The 26,896-nt window shown below is 39.2% G+C and overlaps 1 protein-coding gene across 2 annotated transcripts; it reads right to left on the bottom strand.

Annotated features, from left to right (window-relative positions):
- Positions 1–608: 608 nt before the first annotated feature.
- On the bottom strand, positions 609–26,201 carry nars1 (asparaginyl-tRNA synthetase 1). Of its 2 annotated transcripts, none has more exons than XM_057818433.1 (15): positions 25,829–26,201; positions 22,225–22,307; positions 14,543–14,608; positions 14,235–14,327; positions 14,041–14,130; positions 11,789–11,867; positions 9,755–9,825; positions 9,577–9,663; positions 9,191–9,412; positions 8,810–9,009; positions 3,933–4,068; positions 3,727–3,840; positions 2,994–3,125; positions 1,577–1,708; positions 609–1,486 (listed from the first exon to the last, which is right to left on the bottom strand). In XM_057818433.1, the coding sequence occupies exons 1-15, from the start codon at positions 25,869–25,871 to the stop codon at positions 1,355–1,357; spliced, it is 1,680 nt and encodes a 559-aa protein (XP_057674416.1). In that variant the 5' UTR covers positions 25,872–26,201; the 3' UTR covers positions 609–1,354. The 2 variants fall into 2 exon arrangements, with proteins under 2 accessions (XP_057674416.1, XP_057674417.1); XM_057818434.1 differs by having other exon boundaries at positions 25,850–26,201.
- Positions 26,202–26,896: the final 695 nt, after the last annotated feature.

The raw sequence follows: 26,896 nt of genomic DNA, 5'->3' as shown, positions 1-26,896 counted from the left end.
GTACTCTTGTATATGCATAATGGGATCAATCAATCAAAACTCAGGGCCATTTTTAGGGAACGTCTTTGTTTCATGATGCCAACGGAATGATGAAGACAACTGCTAAAATAGGAGATGCATTGCTCAATTTATGATGAAACACCAGTTGTGAATTTTGCCATTCATTTCCAAAATAGAGAACTGCAAGTTGCGCAAAGAGCACTGAAACCGTTGGACATGGTCATAAAAGTTTTTTTTTAGTTTAGTTTAGCCAAGTCCATTGGGGTAAACGAACTTATACTTACATTCCATTTTTGATGACTGGGAATTAATGTGGGATTGAATTCCTTTCTGCAGCTTTAACAGAATCCTCAACAAAATTTAATTGCGAAATGTCTTCAGCAAAGGGCCTCCAGTATACCAAGTATAGACTTTAATGTTGAGGGCTGATAAAAGGTGCATTCGAGCATAATTTAGTAATGGAAATCACAATATGTAACATTGGTTCTCAAACACCACCGAAAGCAATATTAGAATAACATTGCATGGAAGGCTGAAGTTGTCATTTAACACACATTTTTGTGTCAACGTAAACAATACTGACCTCATCCTCTAAAAAAATTATACAAGTCATTTGTTTGCATCATTTTATTGAAGTGCTGTTGATTTCAATTACCTCTGATCATATAGAAAAAAAAAATAGAACCAACATTTGATGACGCGTACATAACCGCTATTATCTAATCCTACAGTAGCAGCCGAGGCTAGTTTTTTCCATTTCCCTGCAACACTAGTTAAATGTTCATTGTCAGTGATAATGTAGTGAATTCAAACTTTATCCAATTATAGACGCACACTATCAGCATCATCATGACCTGTGTGCATGTGTATTTTCTAGTCTTCTCTAACAATGTTCTTGTGATGCCAGACATTTGATTTAGTAAACATTCGCAGACAGGAAACTGTCGACATTGAATGCTCTTTGGAAATTTAAACAAGAGAAATGGGAACATCAATTGCAAAAATATTAACAAAAACACTGAGCCATGTTGTCCCTGTACTAACCGTACTAGAGAATTTGCTAACCTTTGATCAAAGCCAGAAAGACTGTATTTAAGGCGTGAAAGCATAATAAGTACTTCACAATTACAGGAAATGTGTTTGTAGAAGAGGGCACAAGCGGACATGATTAGGCTGAAGTGGGTGCAATAACGAGGGGACAATCACAAGGTTGGCTGATGGGGTCATAAATTGCAACATCTAAGATGGAAAAAATTGAACAAATCTATAATTCTGCTGTTTGATTCCATATGTAGGTGGCATGATGGCTCCACAGGCGAGGCTTGCGGTGAGTGTTTCACTTGAATGTGTATGTTTAGGGCCGGCAACGCTGGATGAATCTTGGGTAAAGGCAGACGTCTCTTATGTGGTGTCTGTTCAGTAGCCAGGTGAGGAAACGCTCAAGACCAAGGCCGTAACCACCGTGAGGACACGTGCCATACTTCCTCTGAATAACAAAGAGTTTCATAATGCGCTTGAGTTGTAAAAATTCTATTTTAGGAATAGAAGGAAAAAGGGCCTCAGAGTGGTTAGTTACCTGATCATTGTACCAGTAGTATGGGGTTGGGTCGATGCCCTCTCTCTTGTAACCCTCAAGCAGCTCCTCAGCGTCCCAGATACGCATTGATCCTCCAACAATCTCACCCACATTTGGCATCAAAACATCAACCTGCAGGAGGAGGACATGTCAAGGGAATAAGTTTTCTGCATCTTTTGTCACAAGGTAAGAAGATTTTCAATTTTAATGGAGATATTGTATTGAGTTATCTGTAACTTTCTGTCTCTAAATTTTAGATGAAGTTAAGGACCCATCGTTCATATTCTGCGTTCACATAGCATCACGGGTGAGGAATTTTTTTCATAGCTAGAAAGAGCGTAAATGTCACAATTTAGATGTTGAATCAATTAGAGAATTTTTGGGATTTGGAAGTGTTCAGCACTTAAGAGTGCATGACACAGCAAAAAAAAATCTTAAATAGCATAATTATGTGAATTAGAATCATATTTTGAGACGATTCGACTATATGCAACAATTTGGCAAAGCGCAGATGACGAGAAATTAGTCTTTTAGTCTGCCGTTTAGCGACACCTGTCATTAGAGCGCTCTAGCGTCCCCAGCTGAAGGATGACCTCGGCAGTGTCACGATTTAATCTGATTTAAAATTCAGCCCATTAAGGGGGAATTATTCAGCACGAGGAAAATGTCACGAAGAGAGCAGCAAAATGTCATTGTTTCAATCTCTCTACTCTAGTATTTTTACAGGATATTTTTTTCATCCATGTATTTTTTTCCCCAATTGATAAATAAATGGTATGGTCATGACTAATAACAGCTAAAGGGAATGTGAAATATTTAAAATGTATTTATTCAGTACGACATGGCAAAATTACTCCACAATCGTCAAAACGGTCGACTTCTTGCACCTCCCAAACGATGTTTTATGCCACTGGAGTTAGTCTGGCTTTTGTCATTACCCTGCCCCTGCTTCGGAGAGCGTAAACAAACCAGGACGCGTGACAGCTAGCCGACATGCTAACTCGAACCGAGCAGCATTTCACAGTCTTATTCTCACCTTTGGAAGCGAAAAAAATCACACAAAACTACCGCCGGATCATGTCACACAGCGGCAGTGTTGTCGAATGTGTTCACCGATCACCCCCCTGAATCCGCAGTCCATCTGCATGCTAAAAAGCATTGCTGTATTGTGAGATGCTGGCCCAGGTGACGTTACATTCGCAGTCCTCTTCAATAGAGGAAGTTATTCATTTTCATGGCGCGGGATTCAAATAATTGAATATATAAATCGATCGCTTCCACACACCTTCAAGCGGTCCATTTCATTCAGGAGCATAAAATACAGCGTGAAATATGAAATAAAAATGCTTTTTGCTGTCATTGGCACTTTAAGTTTTGAATTGAATTGAAGCCAGCGCAACCAAAAACTGGTACCTACAGATTCTGTCAGCCGCCTGTCCTCAGGGCAGCGCTGCATGTAGAATGATTTGATCTCAGCTGGGAAACGACAAAGCAGAATGGTTTCATTGATGGTGTCTGTCATCAACCTCTCAGGAGCCTCGGGGATGTCCTGGACAGACAAATGAAGGGGCGCTTAAAGATAACATGCTCAAAGTTAAGGAAAAGACACACAATTCCTGAAAAATATATTTGTCACAATACGGTACAATTTATCATATAGTTCATATATGAATCCCGGCGTATTCATGGCTTGGCATTCGCCAAAGTCAAACTATAATATGTACCATTATATGCTGGAAAACTCACCTAACTGCTGTTTTGCACTCAAGCGGAAGCCTCGAGTAAAATATTAGTATTACTTTGGTGACATGGACCTACTGTATGTTGAAGTTGATAGCAGAGCTTCATGAAAAAAAAAAATCATAAAAATCATCAGTTATTCGTCGACACCAGTGCTAATGGGCCAGATGGTGAGGGCAAGTCCAGTCCTATGACAGTGGAGATTGCAGAGTGCAATCTATTCCAGTATCAAGTTAAATTAAATTAGATGGGGGAAAAAAAATAATATTGAGAATTGCTAATAAATCAAGCTGCTGCTAAAATTCACTATCTACCCTAACATATTACATAAAGGTGTCCTGACTTCCCTTACCATTTCTGATACCATTACAGCAAATACATTAAAATCATAATGTCCGTGTCATGCGTACCTCTCCAAACTCATAGTAGGTGCCATCATCCTTCTTAATGTCATGTTCTTTGAGCCACGCAATGGCATCAGTGTAGTTCATCCTCTTGAAAGGCCTTTTAGGGGGTTTGAAGCCCTGAAAAATATGAGCACAAATTCATCAGAAGATAAAATTAAACTTGGAATACAAAAAACAACATCAGAAAACGTGGTTATCTTGCTTGATACCGGGTTGATGTCATAGAGTAGTTGCCCAGCAGGGGATTTTAATACTCGATCAACAACATCACACACTAAGTCCTCCAGTCTGTTGAGCAAGTCGTCAAAGGTAATGAAAGGACATTCAGCTTCAACGTGAGTGTACCTGCACAGAAAACAATGATGACGTTAAAAAAATGGCATTTTGTAACGTGATGTCACGTATGCAGTTTTGCTTAAGTTACAAGAAGCCCTTTAATTTAGAACATAGCGGAAAACAAATATTGCATAATTAGAAAATGTGCATGTTGTTTTCTGGCCTTGCTTATGGGTTTATTTCAGTGATACTTAGTAATAATTGAACTTGACACAACAGGGGTAGAAAATTAGCCAGTGGCTTTTGAAATTAACTGGCCCCACTATCAAAACCACTGGCCCAAGTCAACGAGTCAGTGATTGATCCCAATAATCAGGAAAAAGAACAATTTGCTTGAATAACATTAATCTTTTTAAGGTAGATTTAATGAAAAGGGCAGCAAAAAGGTCCAGAAACATGAATCTAGTGCACATAATCCTATTCCAATTCCATAATCACTCCAGTATACATGATAAAACCCAAATCGACTCCACTGACCACTTACACAAACTGTATTTTAATGTTTTCGGGAACCAAACACACACAAGCTCTAGGGGGAGGCGGGCCTGCGGGAGAGCCCCGTTCCTGGGAAAAGCTGTTTTGTCTTCCCCTTACCATCCTCTGGAAGTCTACCTCGGTTGTTGTGGCAACAATTTAGAATCAAAGACATTACTAAGGCAATTATGGCTGACAATTTTCAAGCGAGACCGTCATTCTCACGGTATTATTTTCTCTGTAGTCACACGGATGGATGATCACATTATGTTCATACCATAGGTTTTATACTGGTGAACTTTTCTCTAATTTACAGTGAGAAGAAAATAAGTATTTGAACGCCCTGCTATTTTGCAAGCTCTCCCACTTAGAAATCATGGAGGAGTCTGGAATTTTCATCGTAGGTGCATGTCCACTGTGGGAGAGATAATCGAAAAAGAAAAATCCAGAAATCACAGTGCATGATTTTTTGTAACAATTTATTTGTGTGATACAGCTGCAAACAAGTATTTGAACACCTATCAGCTAGAAGTCTGACCCTGAAAGACCTGTTAGTCCGCCTATTAAAAGTCCACCTCCACTCCATGTATTAGGCTGAATCAGATGCACTTGTTTGAGGTCGATAGCAGCATAAAGACACTTGTCCACCCCATACAATCAGTAAGACTCAAGCTTGTAATATGGTTAAGCCCAAAGAGCTGTCCAAAGACACCGGAGACAAAATTGTTCACCTCCACAAAAGACAAGGCTAGGAAAAGGCTACGGAGCAATTGCCAAGCAGCCTGGTGAAAAAAGGTCCACTGTTGGAGCAATCATTAGAAAAGAAGAAGAAGGAAGAAGCTAAATATGACGGTCATTCTCAATCAGAGTGGAGCCCCATGTAAGATATCGCCTCGTGGGGCCTCAAAGATCCTAAGAAAGGTGAGGAATCAGGCCAGAACTATACGACAGGAGTTGTTCAATTACCTGAAAAGAGCTGGGACCACCGTTTCTCAGGTTACTGTTGGTAATACACTAAGACGTCATGGTTTGAAATCATGCGTGGCACGGAAGGTTCCCCTGCTTAACCCAGCACATGTCAAGGCCCGTCTTAAGTTTGCCTATGACCATCTGGATGATGCAGGCGAGTCATGGAAAGAAAGTTTTGTGGTCAGATGAGAGTAAAATAGAACTTTTTGGTCATAATTCCACTAAAGGTGTTTGGAGGAAGAAGAATGATAAGTACTATCTCAGGAACACCATCCCTACTGTGAAGCATTGGGGTGGTAGCATCATGCTTTGGGATGTTTTTCTGCTCATGGTACAGGACGAGTGCACTGTATTAAAGAGAGGATGACTAGGGCCCTGTATTGTGAGATTTTGGGGAACAACCTCCTTCCTTCTGTCAGAGAATTGAAGATAGATCGTGCCTGGGTCTTCCAACATGACAATGACCCGAAGCACACAGCCAGGAAAACCAAGGAGTGGCTCCTTAAGAAGCATAACAACAGGCATGGAAATGGGTCAGGAGTTAAAAAGGTGAGAAGGGTGTGGAGGAAATATGTTCCAGTACACTGTACACCCCAACAAAATATTGAGCTCTGTTGACCCAACATGTGTTTCAGCAGGGCCATGCAGAGACCGGTGGAGGGGCGGGTGCTCGTAGATCAAAAGGGGCACATTAACAAGTATTTAATACACCTTAAAACAACATAACTTCAATTTTAACCAGCTTTAGATAATAATTGGCTGCGACTGTGACATACTTTAATTGGGAGGGGGCAACAGTGAATAGAAATCAAAACTGTCATCAACACTTTCTGGCTGTGACTCAGTCAGTCTGCCTCTTTTCGTCCTTCAACCTCTGCATCAAAACTTCCTTCCTCAACTTGTTCATCTGAGAACAAACCACATCAGATGGTCACTGAGCCACCAACAGCACAGTTTTCTTAAAACTATTATTTCATTATTAACCATACTTAACAACTCTAGCACCTAATGATTAATAAAGCAATGACATAAAAATCTTATAGAAAAATAACATTGTAATTGTGTTTATAATTGTATTTAATACCCGACTATCCTTGCAAACTTGTTCTTACCAGGTCTGCTATTCACCCAGCTGATGAGGTATCCACTGCCTTTAGCAGCCTCATCTAACTCCTTTTTTTATCCCTCAATCTCCCTTCCCTACGGCGCATGTCTATGTAATGAAATATAAATATTAAAAAAACAACAAAAAAAACAGACTCCCCGGTGGCTTTTAGTTTTAAAGCTTTCTTAATTTCTTTCTCTCGCAATAACGATGGAGGTAGATTTGTGTTTTTATTATTCAATCAAAAAACAAAGTTACTTCTATCAAAAACAAAGTTGCTTCAATCAAAATACAGTATATACTTTTAATCCCCAAAAAGTCACTTCAATAAAAAAAATTGTTTTTAATTGCAAAAATAAATTTGAGACAAAAAAAGCATTTGAAAACTATTTTTCTTGATTGAAACAAATTTTTCCATTGAAGTAATGTTGTTTTGCGTTTGGGCCACATTTTGGCTAGGACATTTGTGTCTTTATTATTCAATCAAATAAGTTGCTTCAAACAAAAAAATATATATAAAAAGAAAAACTTTGCACACGTGTCAATCCCCGTTTACCAAAGCCTGAGAGGGTTTGAGTAGACTCACTATGAAGCATTTAATGAAGCCAAGCATTTTCTTACTACTTTATTCTTGTTTAAAAATAATTCGGTGGGGCAGTAACATGTTTAAAACTTATCATAATTCTTACATTTTGAAGTGCTTGAAAACCATTTATAAATGATACTTTGGTGAAAAAAGTGAAAAAACATGTCATATATATGTATCTTTTTTCCAATGTAAAATCTGAATAAATGCATTGAACACGCACAAAAAAATGGGGGGGGGCGCGCTACTTCGCAGTTTTCACTTATTGCGGGGGGTCTGGTCCCCATTAACCGCGAAAAACGAGGGATCCCTGTATTTCTGAAAAGCTTTAAGAAGCAGGACTCATTCCCACCGATCGCAGGCCGGTGTTGTGCCGACACCGGCCGTCAGCTCAAATCCAAGCCGAAAATAACGCGTCTCCGGCGGACGACGGGAGCGATGTGAGGCGCCCCCTTCATTCGAGAGCATGCTGCTTAATTTGACTCAACAGTGTGTTTCTTCATTTATATTACCGCTAAATACACAAGCTTGACGCCAATTTAACGGGAGCTATTTTTTTTCATGGGAGATTTGGCTAGCTCTGGCAGTGTTCAACGCAAGCTGCAACGAATGGCAGTAACTTTTTTATATCGCAAAATGTGAAAACGATTGAAACCATTACTCACCAAATTCAATCTGCTGGCAAATACAGGCAAGTGTGTATGCTGCGCTCTGGTCTGCCCCGGTGTGGATAAGGCCTGCTTTTTGTTTTCGCAGCTTTGCAATGCAACCAAAGGCTCTCCGAGCACTCCATGTACAGTAAGGAATGCGCGCGTTTGGAATAATGGAACGCAGCTTGGGCCGATGATTGGTTCTCGTCAGCGAAGCATCTAGAAGGATTTGCTGACTGTGTTCTTAAGTGCTCAGTTTACGTACTAAGTTAATCACATGATGATAATAATAATAATTATTAAATAAAACCTCCCGACCCCCACCCCTCCCAAAAAGAATTTCTCCTCGGATCTACGCAATTCACGTAGGTCGCCCTTTATGACTTCAAAACGGTGAATTTTGCCGAAAGGTGAGAGATTTTCATGCCTGTAATAAGGTTCTAGCATTGCCTCGCCGGTCACCAGACCTATACCAGTGTGTAAACTGATGAAAAACTACAGGAAAAGTTTGACCTCTGTAATAGCAAACAAAGAAACTGTACCAAAAATTAACTTTGGTTTTCTCAGGTGTTTAAATATATATATATTTGCTGCTGTATCACACAAACAAATCATTTAAAAAAAATCATACAATGTGATTTGTGAATTTTTCTTTGCAGATTAGCTTTCTCACAGTAGACATGCACCTATGATGAAAACTTCTGACCCCTCCATCATTTACAAGTGGGGCAACTTGCAAAAATAGCACGGTGTTCAAATACTTATTTTCTTCACTGTATTTGTCTGCATGTTTTTATTTAGTTTTGTTTTTAATCAACACATTATTTTTACTAGCTCCACCAGGCAGGTGGTTGGAGCATTCTGGTGGTTTTAAAAGTACGTCCTGGCCACCAGGCAATTTATATTGTCAACCACTGCAGAATTTCATATGTTTTACATAGCGAGAGAATAGAATGGCATGCTCACTCTGAAAGGTGTCTGCGGGTGCGAGACTGCTCAGCTCGGTAGGACTGAGCAATGCAGAAGCTATCGCCTAACGCAGGTATGCATGTCTCCAGGTAAAGCTGTGATGACTGAGTCAAATAAGCCTGCTCGCCAAAGTAGTTGAGGTTAAACAGTGTGGAGCCGCCCTCCACCTGAGTCTGCACCAAAGTAGGAGGAAAAACCTGCACAGAAAGTAGACATCGCAAAATTCGAAGGCAGCCTATATTAAATGCATGGCTTATTAAAATCACCGCCTCAGCTTTATTAGGCAAATTTTCAAATTGGTCATGTGTGCACAACCTATTCCTGCTTTACCAGATAGTGCTGTTAAACTAATATGATTTGTTGGATGGTCTGCTTCACCTCATGGTAACCTCGGCTGAAGAAGTGGTCCCTGAAGCACTGCGTTACCAGAGATCGGACTCTGAGGACCTTGGACACATTCTCTCCTCTGATCATCATGTGCCTGTTGTTAAGCTGGACATCCACATCAGACTCTTCGTTCAGGAGGTTGTCAGCCCCGCCAGCTGGCGCAAGGCCGATCAGTTCCCAGAAGTCGCAGTGTAGCTCGTGGCCTCCTGGTGCCTAGGAAAGGAAATGTGAAAATGTTTAAATGACCAAGGATTTTACTAGAATTTTACCAACAAAATTCTGCTAATTTACATACTAAATGCCCCTACAATAGCTTTTACAGCGAAATATGGAAGTATGTTTTGCTGCTTGTGTGAATCATAAACTGGCATATTTACCTGTTTACCAGCAGGAACTGGAGTCACAACGCCATAAAGAGCAACACTGCTTTCCGTTGACAACATTAAGCCATTATAGCACTGGCACTGCAGACAAGAACAAGATCAACAAATTGTGCCTTGTGGTTGTTCATGCTAAAATAATATCCGCCAAAAAGGTAGTGTAAGTATTTGTTACCAATTTATCAGAAAGGACACACTGCAGGAAACCGGTTCCATCTCTCAGCACAATGAACATCAAATTTTTCCCTGTCGACAGACAAAATTCAATTCGAACAAATAAACTTTTTACGAAGCAGCAATATTTTTCATGACAATGACGTGACGAGCTAAAAACGTCTCTTGGGAGACTGGAACAAAACGAGACGAATGCCAGTTTTCGTTTGACCAGACGAGAACGAGATAAAATTGCGCCATAGTTTCTGTCATAAGTTCACAATACGTGACATTTTCTTAGCGTATGTGTGTTAGCCTGCATCGTAGCAGTGTTTGGTCGTGTCACTCATATAACATGCTGATCCCCCCACTCTACACACCCACACACACTTATGGCTGATTTATGCTTCTGCGTTGCGGCGGCGGATCTACGCCGTTAACGCAGACCCTATTTAAGACCCTACTCTGTAGCCTGACCTGAGACTACAAAAACTCCTGACTATGCGTCACATCAATGTATGGTGATGTGAACGTCAAGGACTGCGATTGGTCTAGGGCTGCAACGATCGATTAATATTTGATTAATCTACGCCGTTAACGCAGGCCCTATTTACGACCCTACGCCGTAACCTGACGTGCGCCTACAAAAACTCCTGACTGTGTCACATCAATGCATGGTGATGTGAACGTCAAGGACTGCGATTGGTCTAGAGCTGAAGCTATCCATTATTATTTGATTAGTCTATTAATTAGTTTGTTAGAATAATCGGGTAATCAGATTAGGAACATTTAATGTGATACAGAATCAATTTTAAGAGATATATAACAAAGGCTTGCTAAGATTGCACTTTCAAAAGAGCATTAAATGCAAATACAAAACAAAGAGTGTTTCTTCAAATTCTGCACAACTGCACTTTCATTTCACAAGAGCAATAAATTCATTTAAGAATAAATTAAAATAACTGAGCTTTGCCTCAAACAGTATAAAAAAAATAATCTAAGTACAGCAAAAGAACAATTGGCTAACCTTCATAGCAAAAGTCCACTAGCTTAAATGCTATAAAATTCTAAGTTTTTTTTTTTTTTTTTTTTTTTACAAAGCTCTTACAAATCGTTCAAGCACATATTCCCCCAAAAAACTGCTAAATATACCTACAAACTAAATTATGAATGAGCTCAAACAAAAACTTATGTTGGTCTTAACAGGGAGCAGCAGGAATCAGCCATGTTGAATGAGTTACGTCATATTCATTGTTGTCACTAGAGGGCAGTGTATCCACCAAAATCAGTAAAACTAAATGCAAACACTTTTAAAACATACCATTACAACGCCACTGTAATTAAACGAATCCTTGAAGAAGCTAAATTTGATTTAAAGCTTTTTCCTAATCGAATTACTTGGGTTTTGATTAATCGTTGCAGCACTAGATTGGTCAGCTCTTTCCAGTTCAACACAATAACACCACCGTTTTCAAACATTCATCAAACGTTTTCTGTGTAGCCTACGCTTCAACATTTGTATTATTAAAATTTGTTGCCACGTTGCTTTAGCCTTTAAAGGACTGTGCTGAGTGATCATCACACACTAAATGTAACTTTTAGCGTTAGCATAGCATTTGCATTAGCGTTTAGCGTGGCGAGCGTTTCTAAAACTCTTGGACAACTTTTGTTTTTACCTTCAGTTTGTTGTGTCCAAGTGGGTTTAATTAATTGAAAATAATGTACTGTTTTCCTGCTGGGTGTGCATTATCATCACGAATATGGTGATGCCTTTGTAGACTCTACAATGATGCGCTTGTCTTTCAATGTTCATTTAAATTGTTGGAAACCTGTGAAATGTTCATAGACGAAAACAATTTGAGTAATTTTAAACTAAATTTACACAAAATTTGGCTGCGTTTTCATTGTCCAAAACTAGACAAACACATTTTGAAATGACTCAAATAAAGACTAATAGTCTTTTGGACAAAAATACTTAAGACTAAGATAACTGTTAAATGGGCTGCAAAAAACAAGTTCCAAAGCAGTGAATATTTGAAAACAAAAGTTTCATCACCTTGTCTCCTAAGACGATGAACCCATCCAAACACTTTGACTCTCTGACCTCTCTTTGTTTCGAGTTGATGGATTTTTACCTGTAAAACGCAAACCAAATTAGTCCTGCAAAAGGAAACCTATATAAAGTTGAAGGGGATATATCAGGGTCCCCCCAGGATTGATCAATCTAAATTCAAGACTTTTAAGACCTTTTTAATGCCATTTTAACTGAAAACTAATACTTTTCTCGCACCCATTATTTAGATCATATTGAATCATATTAAATAAATAAAGCACTGAACATCAAATTTAACCTCAATTACTAAGTGTGTTTGACAAAAGAATGCACATATATTGAAGATTCAATTAAAACATATTTAAAGTAACATTATAAAGTCTGTCAGAATTTTTTTAAACACAGACACGCACACAATAATTATGGACAAAAAGAGGAGGAGGACAGGACTCAGACCAGCCATCTTCTGTAACAGGCTAGCCGCTAGTGCACCTGCCAAGACCCCAGTGAACATGGCTAACTCTTGAGTTAAAACAGCGAAATTCACATTGATTCGAAAGGCAAACCGAAATGTTTAAACAGGTCCACTGCCTTCGCATGACCCATAAACTGCAACCTAAAATATCTGGATGTAACTTGAGCCCCTATCACATACACCAAAACAACGGGAATATCGCGGGACTTAACTGTGCACGAGTTGTGTGTGAAAACAATTTCCCGTGTCGATTGACATGGGAAGCAGTGTGCGTGAAAGCAGGCGTTAAATTCCCGGGTCACAGCAGATGGCTGATGACTTAAATATCATAGCGGCGGCCGATGTAACTTCCGCCCTCTTCGACGTAAGAGGAAAAGCGGTAAACAAACATCGCAATTTTAAGCATAGCAAGCTGGAAACAGCTACAATAAACTGAAAACATGACCAAAATTAAAATGTCAATTATTACGTCGGGCCAGGCCAGGGTTCTTTCTCGCTAACTTTTTGAAATAACTATATATTAACGATGTATGAATGATAAACTAAGGAATACTTGTTATAAAATAAATAATTTGGATAAAAAAAAGAAGGCGCCGTATGGTCACTGCAGAGTCAGAGCGTGCCTGTACGCCCTTTTTATCTTCCCCTCTGTGAGTCCGCAAAACCGCATCTGTTTATTTATATTTAACAAACTTTTCCAGCGTCATTTCTTGTGTAAATAAATTTATAATTATCATTAAAATATGTAGTCTATTTAAACATTAAGAAAATGTGCGTTTTTTTTCTGCCAACTGAGAATTCGTTATAAAAGACAGGCTTTTATGCAGACATAGTCACAAATGTTATCTCACAAAACGCGGGTCGGGCTTTAATATCCGCGGACCAGTTCGGGTCGGGCTGGATTTTTTAGGCCCGATTTTACCTCTATCTTAAAGTCTTGATGAGCTTAAATTGGCTGCAGTTACGAAGTCGGGAATGCTCCCGCCGGAAAAAAAACACGATTTGACCAACATTATGTTTAACAAACTCTTCCAGCGTTATTTCATTGTGTAAATGCATTTATAATTATCATAAAAATAAGTAGACTATTTAAACATTAAGAAAATGTGCGGTTTTTTTTCTGCCAACTGAAAATTCGTTACAAAAGACAGTTACGACATCGGGAACGCTCCCTCTGGAACAAAACGCAATATGACCAACATTGTGACAGCCGATGCCGACCAAAAATGACGTAATATCCAAAACAGATAACCAATGGACTCATTTGAAGTATATGAATGGTGGTCTGTTTTGGTGTTCAGAATCCATAATACTTCTGACTGCAGGGTTTTCGTTCCACCGACAAACGGACGCATTCCCGATGCAGAGGTGGATGGATTCTCAGTTTTGCCAGTTGTGGTGGTTTGGCACGCACAAGTTGCATTTCGATTTGTAGTGCAGTGCATCGTAAAAATTCTGTGCGTCATCTTTGTTATGGATTTAAAAAAAAAAAAAAAACTTCATCACGGATATAATTTAGGTTGCACTGAGATGTTCTTGAAAATTAAGACCACGGTGAAAAAATTCTAGACTTACAACAGCCTATTTAATACTTTTAATACCTTTAATAATGGAAAACTAAAGTCATTGCTTTTTTAATACTTTTAATAGCCCGCGGGTACCATGCATATACGCCGCCAAAAGAGTCTTACTCTGCTATTAAGATTGTTGCTAATTTATCATCTTTAAAGAAAACACTTAGGAATTTTAGAACGAATAACATGAATGAAAAAAGACAAACCGTTTCTGGATCAGGCAAACTGGGGTCCTTTTGAACAATTATTTTCTTGGCTTCTTCTAAGTTTTTCTCTCTTCTCTCATTGTCTTCTGCCTTTACAACAAACATGGACCAAAAATACATAAGTTAGTTTAATGGGGAAAACTACAAAATATAAGTATTGCAGCAGATCCGAAGGGTTTAAAAAAGGCACCCACCTCCTTCTTTTCTTTGGAGTCAGTCTTGGCCTGTTCACGGTTGAAAGCTTTCTTTGCATTCTTCATCTGTGTCTTGGAGATCACCGCCCAACGCTGACAGAAACAAATATGGTATTACAAAAACTCGCAATAGGTTCAATTCTTGTGTATTTTTAAAATGTGCCAGAAATGTAAATGTCAAGTCGTGTGTACATTACAGAAAAATGATTACAAATAAAAGTGAATTACTCATTTTCTCTATGTACAAGAAGAATAAATGTGTGAAAGCAATGATAAAGATGTGTCCCCCTCTCAAAAATTCTCACTACCTCCTCCTCCTTCTGCGAATCTACGTAGATTGTAGGGAATGGTTCTTTGCCGATGAAGAGCAGAGCCTGTGACGAACAACAAAAAACACAATTGTCATTATCTGGGTGAAAATATAACATTAAATGCAATATTTTTGTTAGCATGACTGACAATAAAAATACTCAACAAATCTCTTTTTATTAAAAGGATGAATGAATGAATGAAATATTTATTGTCATCATCATCGGTATCATTGACAATCATTGTGATATGATTTGCCCGAAGGAAGAAAGAACCGAAGAAAAAAGACAAATGCAGACGGTAGGAAGCATAAGCTTATCATTTTCCCGTCCCCCCATACAGCTAAAGACGCACAATCAGACATGGTACATTTACATACATCACATGGCCACAAACTCTACAATAACACAATCAACAATCTGGGTTTACATATATTAGTGGTCCGGGCGTACAAGGTTATGGCTTTGTCATTGTCCCTGCCATTGTAGCATCTATTTGTTGTGGGAACATTTTGTTGTGGCTATGTGTGTGGCAAAAATGTTATGTGTTATCACAGCTGGTGTGAGTAGCGACTCAAAATGCTTTTCTTACGAGTCTCTTTAAAGGGTACATTCCTAAGGTGTACATGGTGGCAACAATTGCCGCACACAAAGATCACTGTACCAGTTTCATCAGACATGAATGTATGAGGGAAAAAAATCAAACAACATGTTGTACATATTTTATCACAAGATTAATGTCTCCACAACAAAAGACATGCTTATTATTTGTTTTAAACAGTATCTTTTCCATATACTCCGTAAGCTGGACATTTGAATCAGGAGCTCGGTAGACACAGCAGATAATTATGTTTTTACAATTGGGGATAAGGAGCTCAATTGTAATACATTCCAAGAGATTGTCAATCCTAATTGACATGTCATGTAGGATTTCAAACTTAAAATTTTCATTAACAAACAAGGCAACACCCCCTCCCCCTTTAGATGCCCGATTCATTTGTGACATGTTATATCCGTGCCAATTAAAGCCAGAGCCTTTGTTATCTTTAGTAGATAATCCTTAATGTGTTCAAAATTCTTGTAGTGACTCCTGCAGTTGATAAGTTTCAGCCTACTGTCCACATCCACAGAGTTGTTATACTGGCCCGCTGTGTAGTATTTACAGTTATCCAATATGCTATTGTAGAAGTTGTAGTCCGGATCAAGTTAGAGCAGGGCGGTAAACCGAAAATTTACCGGCACCAAAATTGTTCACGATGACCGAAGTAATTTTGACCATGACGGTAAATTCGGTAATTTAATAAAACAAGAAAATATAGTCTTTTCATCCCGCTTTGACTCTGTGTTGTTCGGCAATGTTCATTCCCCTTTAAGAAAGCAGAAAGTGTGCTTACGTATGGAGTCACGTGGTTATCAGGAAGCCAAACAAACAAGAGCCCTGTGGCTAACGCTAGCGGCTAACGCTACAAGCAAACGTGATGGAGAGTGGCTAACTTTCACCCGACATTAAATAGACTCTTGGCGGCATCCAGACAGGCTTTCACCCGCTGTCCTCTCTTGTTCTCACGATTTCCAAAGAGGATGCTTCCAATCAGGGCCGGAGTGGGACTCATTTTCAGCCCTGGAGTTTCGTGCCACAGACCGGCCCTCTTTATGTCATTAACTACGTTATTAAAATATTGTAATAATAATCGTGCTGTCAAGCGATTAGTTTTTTTAAAATCGCGACTAATCGCATGCTGTCAATAGTAAACTTGCGATTTTTTAAAATGCATAAATTATATATTTCAATTTTTAAATACACCTATTAGCACAGGAGTTCATCAAATTTAAGCCTCATTAGAAACAAGAAAAGAGTTTTCCTTTACACTTGTAAAGATGAATCAAATATGAATTTTCCCCAAATAACTTGTAAAAAGGGAGGCACGGAGGAAGAGCATGTCTACTGACAGTTCTGAGATCAAGGGCTCTAGCGCAGGTTCTGTGTTAAGTTACCATTTTATTTTTGGGGTACTAGCTATAATTTTATCTTATATTAGACTGACTTTTTAAAGAATGAGGAACCTTTTGCAGGTGTTTTGAATTCCACATGTGGCAAGCTTGTACAAAACTGAAGCTTTTCATCATATCCATTTTTTTTTGGTTTGCGGTAGATGCAAATTGACTGATTCAATTTTGTTGGTTTAATCTACCAAAATAAAACAACTTTTACTTGATATTCAAAAGTTTGCGGGCATACTGTATATAGTTTAAATAAATAAAAAAAAATAATGTAAGATATCATTACTTATGAGTGTTTTCATTTTATTCATGACATAAAAATTACCGCAGTAAATTAAATGTGAAAGATTGAATGATTGATTGAAAGAATAATTGAACTCACCAAAACGGCTGTCTCCCAATGCACTTGTACAGTTAAGACACCTGTGTATTTCAGGATAGTTCACGGCACGCTCATCAGTCCACCTTAGAGTGCAATGTTTTGGGTTAAAATGCCTAATTTATGTTTTGCCTGAGAACGTGGATTTCACCCCAATCCTCCGTCTTTGTGCCCAAAAATAGTGCCTGGAGCCTCCATGGTGGAAGTTTTAGTGGTGCTCTCATTAAAATTATTTCATTCTGCATGTTCATTTACGGTTTATCGCTGTACTTTTATCCAAACATGCTCAAAAACAACGATAATGGGTCGCGCCAACAGCCAGACGGGTTCACGCTCGTCATGCTGCTTCAACGGGCCCCATTTCGGCCAAAAAACCCAAAATTAAGTTTTTCCAGAATCAAGTCAACAGGATGATATCATGATACTCTTTCCCAGAGGCAGAGCTGGCGGCATTGGAGAATGGGAACCTGTTGCGGGGTATCGAATTTCAAACTACGGAATGCTAGAAGGGCCACAATTTATCGCGCAAAGCGGGGTTGCGTGATGCCGTTAGTAAATAGTTTAACTGAAAGCTTCGTTAAAAATGTGTATTACGACCGGCCCAAACATCAGGCCGGCCCACCGGGAACTGTCCCGGTTCTCCCGATTGGCCACTCCGGGCCTGCTTCCAATGCTTTCTACTAGTAGCCAAGCCACAGGCTAACACTAGTGGCTAACGCTAGCGGCTAACGCTACAAATAAACGTGATGGAGTTGGATAGCGGCTCTAACCTTGGCGAAACAGCTGAACTTAATGAGTGGATTGGGCACGGACTGCATCTAGCAATTAGTATGTCACGTTATTGTGTATCTCTGTCTATGTGTGATTTCTGATGGCTGTTGTGATAGTAAAGCATTCAGCATAAAGTACAATCCAACAGTGAACATTTTAATATGACTGTTTAATGGCCCCAGCTATTTTTCTGTATGTGCTTAATTCTGTGTCATTAGATCAATGCAGCTTTAATGTGTGTGTGTCTATGTGGGTGTTCATGTGTGCTTGCATGTATTAAAAAATGCACTGGGGAAAAAAAAACTCAAACCTCGAAGTAAACACTTGTGTTAAGTAAATATGTCACAGCAGCCATTAACAATAAATTGTCTTTTTGAAGTGTACTGTTCAAGCTGGAAGTCATTTGTATTACAAAGACATGTTTGCACAGGCATATTGATTTTGACAATGTACATTGTTCAAGCCATACAAGCTGTTATAAATGTTTATACTTGAATTCTTATTGTTTACAATAAATTTTTGTATGCTTAATGTTTAGACTGCATGTACGATTGTTAAACATATTAAATTGAAAGCTGGTAAATAAATCAACAAGAAACGGTTAATCTGTATTTCATGCATTGATTCAGATTTTCAAATTATATAACAGTCCGCTTGGGCGAATTTATCGTCATTTATCGTTATCGAGGTAAATCTGCTCAATCTACCGCGATATGTGCTTAAGGCCATATCGCCCAGCCCTAGATCAAGTCATCATTAATTTTCAAGTGGGGTCAGCTCTTCAAGACTCCTTATAGCTTTAATCTTCATATCTTGCATCTTGATAAGGATCCTGCAATCAGAGACCCAGGTGTTGGCTATTTTCCCAGCTTTCTTGAGTTGAAGTGCTTTTCTTGCAATTTCGGCGAGTCAAGTTGTCATTCAAATAAATCTTCGACCCTTTCAGGTGGCGGTTAAGCAGGGCAGTCTTGGTCTTGTGGTCTGCCAGCTTCATGAGCACCGTCGCCGGTCCTCTCCCCACAGACGGGAGCAGAAAGCAGCGACGGATGTCCAGCGGTTCCAAGTTTATTCCATTCTCTTTCAGCTTAGCGATTGCCAGTTGCGCCACTGTATCACCTGGGCTAGGCGTCAGTTGTAATACCGAAATGATGAGCTCATTTTCACGTCGGCACTGGTCGAGATCGTCAGCCAAAATTTCCAGCCTTTTGACGCGAACATCTCTCTCCTCGACCGCCTGCTTGAGTTTCTTCTTTTTCAGCCCGCATTAACTGGAGCTCTCTGCCGACTTCTTGATTTCTCCTCTGATTTTCTTGATTCTGGCTTTGAATCTAGCCAGTCAAGGAGACCTCTAATTTCTGTATGGAGGATTTTATTTCATCCAAGTCTCCATATTTCAAATTCTTTGGAGCTATGCTGGGAGTCGAGATTGCTGGTCCTGAGTTGGCCCTGAGAGCTTATCGGTTGAGATAAGTTGCTCGTGGGAGCTCGGAAGAGTGCGTCTGCACACAGCTTGAGCTGAATCAAGAAGGATACACAGAGTTGAAATTTTAATCAAAGAAAGTCCCTTGTTGGTTAGCCTGTCGATACGCAATAAGTCAAATTATCGCACGGTAAATAAAAATGAGGGCGGTAATTTTCCCGGCAGCGTTTTATCGCCACGCGCGTGCGTGGATACATATGTCCGTGTGTTGCGTGCATGTGCATGTAATCAGCACATGAGACTCCACTAGTTTTTCACAGATGTTTATTGGCCATCAACACGGCGTGGAAGTTCAGACATACAAAATATGGAAATACTTCTATATTCATTCATTCATTTTCCATGCCGCTTTTCCTCACGAGGGTCGCGGAGGTGCTGGAGCCTATCCCAGCTACCTATGGGCAGTAGGCAGGGGACACCCTGAACTGGTTGCCAGCCAATCGCAGGGCACATGGAGACATACAGCCATTCACGCACACACTCATACCTACGGACAATTTAGAGTGTTCAATCAGCCTACCATGCATGTTTTTGGGATGTGGGAGGAAACCGGAGTACCCACGCAGGCACGGGGAGAACATGCAAACTCCACACAGGAAGGCCGAAGCCCGGGATTGAACCCTTGATCTCAGAACTGTGAGGCAGATGTGCTAACCACTCAGCCACCGTACACTTCTATATTAAATATTGTAAAACGTTAGCATTGCTACATTGAGGCTAATGGAAACAAGACAATGTACTAACCAATTTGTCTACTACAAAACATTGACATTCTTCTCCACAACGCAAAATTGCGGTTAAAAGGTGACACATCAAAGATGAAAACTCACTGGATTCAAGAATTTGCAAGCGATGCGAACAAAAGAAAAAAAATATTACTGATACAACATGTGTGACGAAAGAGAAGTGCATTTTGTTTTTGTTTCTTTTTAATGAGTGTAAAGCTTAGAGTTTGGCAAACGTACAGTACTTCTGGTGAACATTTCAAAATAAAAGCATGTCATGTTCAGGTTTCTGGAGGCAATCGCATATACCGTAATTTCCGAAATTTAACGCACACTTTTTTTTTTTTTTTTTTACCAAAATCAACTTGTCAAATCATGGGTGCGCATTATAAATGGGTACATGAATGAAGACAGAAACATATATATTATATATATATACAGTGGGGAGAACAAGTATTTGATACAGTGCCAATTGGTTTTCCCATTGGCAGTGTATCAAATACTTATTCTCCCCACTGTATATATATCTAAAGACAGATTGTTTTTAATTGGCACGGCCATGTTGTGTTGAAGAAAACGTATGCGGCGATCCGTTGCCGACCAATACGGTACATGACGTCACCATTTTGTTTCAGTAATATTTGTTTCGGTAATCCCACACTGATTGGTCGAATGATTTTGTCCATGTTAAATTCTTTTTTCACTCTTCATAAAGCACAGAATTTAGTTTCTTGAACTCATTTGAGTCAACGTTTATTGCAACTCGGCAACTTGGACCATAACAAACGTAACACAACACAGAGTTCCTGTTTCCGTCAACTACAGTGCCCTCCATAATTATTGGCACCCCTGAAAAAGATGTGTTTTTTAGCTTCTAATATTTTTTTTTATTCAAATAATATGGGACCTTAATGGAAAAAAGACAAAAATCAACCTTCAATACAAGTGCATTCATTCAGTGGGGAAAAAGTCCCACATAAAGAAAAAATTATTTGACATCACATAATGTGTGTCAATTATTAGCACCCCTGGTGTTAATACTTTGTACAACCCCCTTTTGCCAACAAAACAAGGTCTGGGGACTGAGATGGCCATGGGAGGAGCTTGATTTTGTGTCTGGTGAACCATTTCTGTGTAGATTTGGCCATATGTTTAGGGTCATTGTCTTGCTGAAAGACCCAGTGACGACCCATCTTCAGCTTTCGGGCAGAGGGCAACAGATTTTGATTTAAAATGTCCTGGTATTTCAAAGCATTCATGATGCCATGCACCCTAACAAGGTTCCCAGGGCCTTTGGCAGCGAAACAGCCCCACAGCATCACTGACCCACCCCAATACTTCACCGTGGGTACGAGATGCTTTTCAGCATGCATGCACATCTTTCGTGGCACGCCAGACCCACTTAGAGTGTTTGTTGCCAAAAAGCTCAATCTTGGTCTCACACAAAAATACACACGGTCCCCTTTGGTCACATGAGACCAATCAGGGGTGCCAATAATTATGGAGGGCATGTATATCTGTCCCTCTGGAAACTCAAACCCAAATAACATTAGTTCCTCTTGTTACAGTCCACAGCGATGCGCTTTTTCCGTTTTCCGACATCAGTCCCCACTTTTATTTTACCGTATCAATCTATGGAAGAAACATTTATTCATCATGATAAAACGAGCAAGTTATACAGCAGCCTTTAAAAGAAAAGTCACATCTGTTTTGTTTTCTCCTAGATTCTGTTAAGTTGGAGAAGTTGTCAAATCATATTATTACCGTAAATATTGTCAGTTTACGGTAATGTTTTGAACTACCAATGTGCTATGCTTGTGCTGTGTTTCATCAGTCAGTAAAATGACATTTCTGTATCTGTACACGAGCTGTTTTCTTGTATTCTTCTATTTATTGGTGCTAAAATTAGGGTGTGCGTTATAAACGAGTACAGTAATTTTCCCCAGATTTTACAAGTATATTTGGGGTGCGCATTATAGACGGGTGCGCCTTATATTCGGGAAATTACGGTACTTCAGATTCTCCACTAATTTAAAATGACACCCAAGGACTACGTTCAGAATGCTTTTTGCTTCCTTGGCTTTTGAAAATTTGAATGTATAATAGAGCTGGGAATCTTGGGGCACCTAACGATTCGATTACGATTCAGAGGCTACGATTCGATTATTAACCCATTATTGATCTTATCTTATTATCTTGACATTATGAATTGAAATAATGATTTGTTCATCTCATACGTCAATATCATCAGTGGTTAACTATTTTTACATTTAAGTCTCAATACTTACAAAAATTGTTACTTGAACATAGACTGCACTGTTCTTACTTTGAGAGGCGTCTTGAAGGGTTTCTGCTCAGATCCATCTCCATCCTGGTCATTGCCACATTTCTCCGACACGTACACTTCACCTAAGTTACACAATTACAGTGGTTTAATGCAAGAGGTCTCAGCAAATAATCTGATAATGAATGCACAAGAATATGTTGTAGCAATTAAAATGGTTGGTTTTACAAATATCAACCAGCAGATTTCGCATTGAACAAAATGAAAATGGTGTCTTGTTCTGAGGTAATAATCCTAAACCACTCCAAGTATCACAATTACTCTTTAAAAATCCTCAATGGCTAAACTTGCAATTCCACTAAATGGCGTAAAATGTTTGTGCTAGGACAGAGGTCAGCAACCCAAAATGTTGAAATAGCCATAAAAAAATGTCTGGAGCCGCAAAAAATTAAAAGCCTTTTATAAGCCTTATAATAGAGCCTTTCAGACTCCTGTGTAAGGTGACCTATGATTTACCCATGCAATGCCTTTAAGACATGGAGAGATGTCCCTGAAAGTACCCGGGGTAGACACTTTCAGACTGTCCCATGTTGGTGACTCGACGCTCTCTGTGCGGGGAGGGTGGCTGACGGGATTTTAAAACCAGGACATTATGTAATTTTTGGTGGGCATCGGCAACAAAATAAACCACGCATTTCTGAAGATGGACGTTGGACTGTCTCTTCCTCGCCTGTATGATCAAGTAGAAATTTAATTTCATTATGTTTCCAGTTCTATTTAGTAGGGGTGTAACGGTGTAACGGTACACAAAAATCTCGGTTCGGTACGTACCTCGGTTTTGAGGTCACGGTTCGGTTCATTTTCGGTACAGTAAGAAAACAAAATGCAAAATATAAATGTGCTAGATGTTTATTACACACCTTTGTGCTTTCAACAATAGGAACATTAGCCTATACAAAGCTAGAATTCTGCTCAAAAAGTAGCGGGTATTTAAAAATAGCCCGACAACAATTTGCCTTTCAGACCCCGCGTATTGGTCAGCTTTCTTTCTGAAAGAAAGAAGAAAAAAGAAGTCCTGTGCTAAAAAGAAAAGCAATCCCAATGACAAAGATTTTAACATGTATTTTACAAATGAAATGCCTCAATGAATCTTTTTTTTTCTTTCTTATGAACGGTTTTCAAAAGCTTTGTTGGTGGATTTTCTCAAGTTAAAGCGCCACACAGAAATTAATAAATTTGTGTAAGCAGGATCTATGTATAATTCTTATTATTTAATTATAGGTGTTTTAGCTCATTTCAATTTATTTCATTTAAAAGGGCTATTATTTATTTTATTATGTGTTTATATTTTACAAATGTGATGTAGTATTTATTTATATTGTATATCTTTAGTTCCTATGTGAATATTAGTTATTACTAGTTTTGTTGTGGTAGGAGGGTTTTGTATTGAACACAGGGGCCGTGTTGGTTATTATTATAGCGGAGAAGAAAGCAGTAAATCAACAAAGACAAGTCAACTGTGCACCGATCTACCACTCGAGAGACCTGATGGACTCAAAAAGTGGGTTACGATTGTATATTAGTTTGAAAATCGACCGGCTCCATCGTATTTTTACACGAGTGACTTCCGGTCTGCCCGATCCTAGCTACCGGTAGTACTATTGACGCAGGAGGGTCGCGTCTCGAGTCAAATAATAAACTCTGCCGTTTCTTTTGCGTGCGTCGTGTTGAGCCGCTTCTGGGTCGCGTCTAACACGCGGCCGTACTGCGACTGGTGTGCACTGGCTGATTGACTTAAACGGCCGCGTTTCACTGCGTTCTCGCGGCGGCCACATTGTCGCGCCATTGACGTTTCTGGGTTATACTGTCCTACAGTGTTGGTCCTCATTATAGTAGAGAAGACTGAGTAAATACAATCTACACAAAGAAACTGTAATCCGATCGACTCACAGCCTCAAAGAGTAAGGGTTACATTACGTCAGAAACTCGTTCGGTACGCCACCGTTCCAAACACAGCACCACGTACCAAAACGGTTCAATACAAATACATGTACCGTTACACCCTTACTATTTAGCTATTTCCAGGTTGCCATGTTGATAATTGCGATGTTTGTTTACCGCTTTTCGTCTTACTGTGAAGAAAGAGGAAATGACGAGCAGACAGCCATGATATTTAAGTCATCAGCCTTCTCGCTGTGACCCGGGAATTAAACGCCTGCTTTGACACATTGCGTCCCGGACATTATACTAGGACGCGGCCCGTTAAATGTCTGTGTCATCTCTGTGTCACTCGAACTGAGAAATTGCTCACACACAAGGGCTACCCGTTTAAATCCTGCTAATTAAACAGAGTTCAGGTATGTGTGAAGGGGGCTAATGAAGGCAAAATTAGCCTACTATCAAAATGACTACAAATACATAATGAGCCTTCATGGAATAAATGTTTATTTTCCCTTCAGTCCATCCTATAGAGAATGACCCACCATGTGACGACTCTGTTGTATGATGCCGCCTCAAGTTTTTCATTACAATATTAATGAATTAGAATGTCTGTCCTCCTACAGAGACCATATTAAAACCTAAAATATATTTCCCTCCCCTATCTGTTTCAATTTTCAAACATTTTTGAAAAAGCTCCAAGGAGCCACTAGGGCAGCGCTCAAGAGCCATATGTGGCTCTAGAACCGCGGGTTGCTGACCACCGCTCCAGGATATGACTAAAAGTATGTAACTGCTTATAATTACTGGAACTAGTTTCTCAACGTTCTTACCTACCTTAACCTACCTAACACCTCATGTTGATTAGAATTTTTGGTTTACCGTAGTCAAAAATAAACCACACATTCCCTGATAGGTATCTGCATGCCATTTTTGCCTCATGACATTTTTTTAATATACCTGGACCCTGGGCTTTATAGAATAACATTAATTCTATTTCCATACATAACGTCATCATGTTTCTGTGATTAGCATGCACAAGATACCAACCTTTTGAAACAGGATAATGCTTGTGTTATGATAGTTATTAGTTGGAACGCCGTATTCAACAAAAAAAGTTGCACCTAATATTTTGTATTGAGACGTTGCCCAGAAGTCGGTGCATCAGTTTTAAAGGATAATATCTTTATGTTTTTAGCATGAATATAGTAATTTTATCACCAGAAACATCTTTTAAGTCATTGGCTGTCAGTAACAGACTCGAACGGAATTTAATACACTATGCACAGTAATTAGTTTCTATTCCCTTATTCTTCATACAAAACACAATAGTTTGTAACAAGAGTAACAGAAAATGTTGATTTTCCAGGATTTTTATGAACGATGAAGTCGTGATAAATGAACGTAATTCAGTGACGTCTATGTTAAGAGTCTGTGCGGCAATATGACAGCTCCATTTCATCATTCTGCGACAATTATGTCATTTTTTCATGTCCATTGCATAATTCTACTACAAATATTAGGCATTCCAGCAGCTTGTTAATATACCGCAATGTAGTCAAAATGAAAGTGAATGAGACTTCAGCTGTTACTAGCATGCTAACTGCTAGCATGCCTGTGACTGATGCAACTGCTGAGGTAGTTCACACATGTCAATAGAAGCTAATGGGCTAACATACTTAGCTTTCAGACTTCGTTTCATGCTTACCAACAGACACTTGGTCCACACCTTTGATTATATCCGTAGCCATCTCAGTCCAGATGCTTCTGCCGTCCGCTGGTTGTATAATTGCATAAAATAAGATGCAAGGTGAAAATGCAGCTTCTGCCCTGTTGCAGTATATAACACGAGCACTGCACAGCACAAAATAGGAGAGACAGCAGGGTTGCCAGATCGGAAATATTGTCTTCTGCCCAATCAAACCGTAAAACCCGCCCAGTTCAATAAATAAAACGGGCTAAATTACAATGTAACGTTCAAGATAAGATGTTTCACTGATAGAACTCAATTTATATTTATAACGACAATAAAAAAATCAACAGTCAGACACACACTGAAGCTTTGCCGTTTGGCCAAAAGGCATCATGGTACATGTAGTTCTTCTTAGAAAAGGTTAAAACTACTTGTATTTTCATTTGTTCCTTATCAAACGTCAAAAATACACGTTTGTCAATAGAAAACGTTTTCCAGAGGCGATTCAAAGTGATTCCTTGAAAAAAAAAAAAAAAAAAAAAAAGAATACTTCTCTAGTGGGATTAATGTTAAAAGCAGAAGCAAAAGATTTGAAACAAACCAACATAAACAACAAAACAAAAACAATTACAGTGCATCCGATATTTCAATTTTATGTTATTTAGAATTTAGATTCAGCGAGACTGATACACAGTGTATATTTATATATGGCGTAAAACACTCAGGTGACTTGATCTTGACAAGATCCGCTCCGAGACCCCAAATTAGGCCAACTATCAAAATTAATCAAAAAAGTCCAATATGCATGTGTGATATATCATCGGAAAGCTTAAAATCTCAATTTTCTGGGGGAACAACATTTTTTAACAGTAGGGCATTTAATTTTTTTTTTTTTTAAACAGCAAAACCCTAACTGAGAGCACGCGAGACCATAATTAAAGACGCAATGATTTTAACGAGGTATTATCGCGTACTTACCTTTTTTTGATCCAAAACCTCCATGTAGCACGCATCACCAAGTGTCAAGACACAGCTGTGAATGGCCACAGCCAAATTTTTGAGGGATTTTATGGGTAAAACATG

Source organism: Corythoichthys intestinalis, chromosome 17 (genome assembly GCF_030265065.1).
Source record: "Corythoichthys intestinalis isolate RoL2023-P3 chromosome 17, ASM3026506v1, whole genome shotgun sequence".
Classification (NCBI taxonomy): Eukaryota; Metazoa; Chordata; class Actinopteri; order Syngnathiformes; family Syngnathidae; genus Corythoichthys; species Corythoichthys intestinalis.
The sequence above is the reverse complement of the archived record's forward strand: the minus strand, read 5'-3'. Positions and strand labels throughout refer to the sequence as shown.

Bases quoted from the DNA above. Each gene is read 5' to 3' on its own strand.
- nars1 (XM_057818433.1), bottom strand. From the start codon at position 25,871: ATGGCTACGGATATAATCAAAGGTGTGGACCAAGTGTCTGTTG. The intron at 14,131-14,234 runs GTGGGTGCCTTT...TTTGTTGTAAAG, and splicing joins ACTCCAAAGAAAAGAAGGAG to GCAGAAGACAATGAGAGAAG. The intron at 9,826-11,788 runs GTGATGAAACTT...GTCTGTCGACAG, and splicing joins TCATCGTCTTAGGAGACAAG to GGAAAAATTTGATGTTCATT.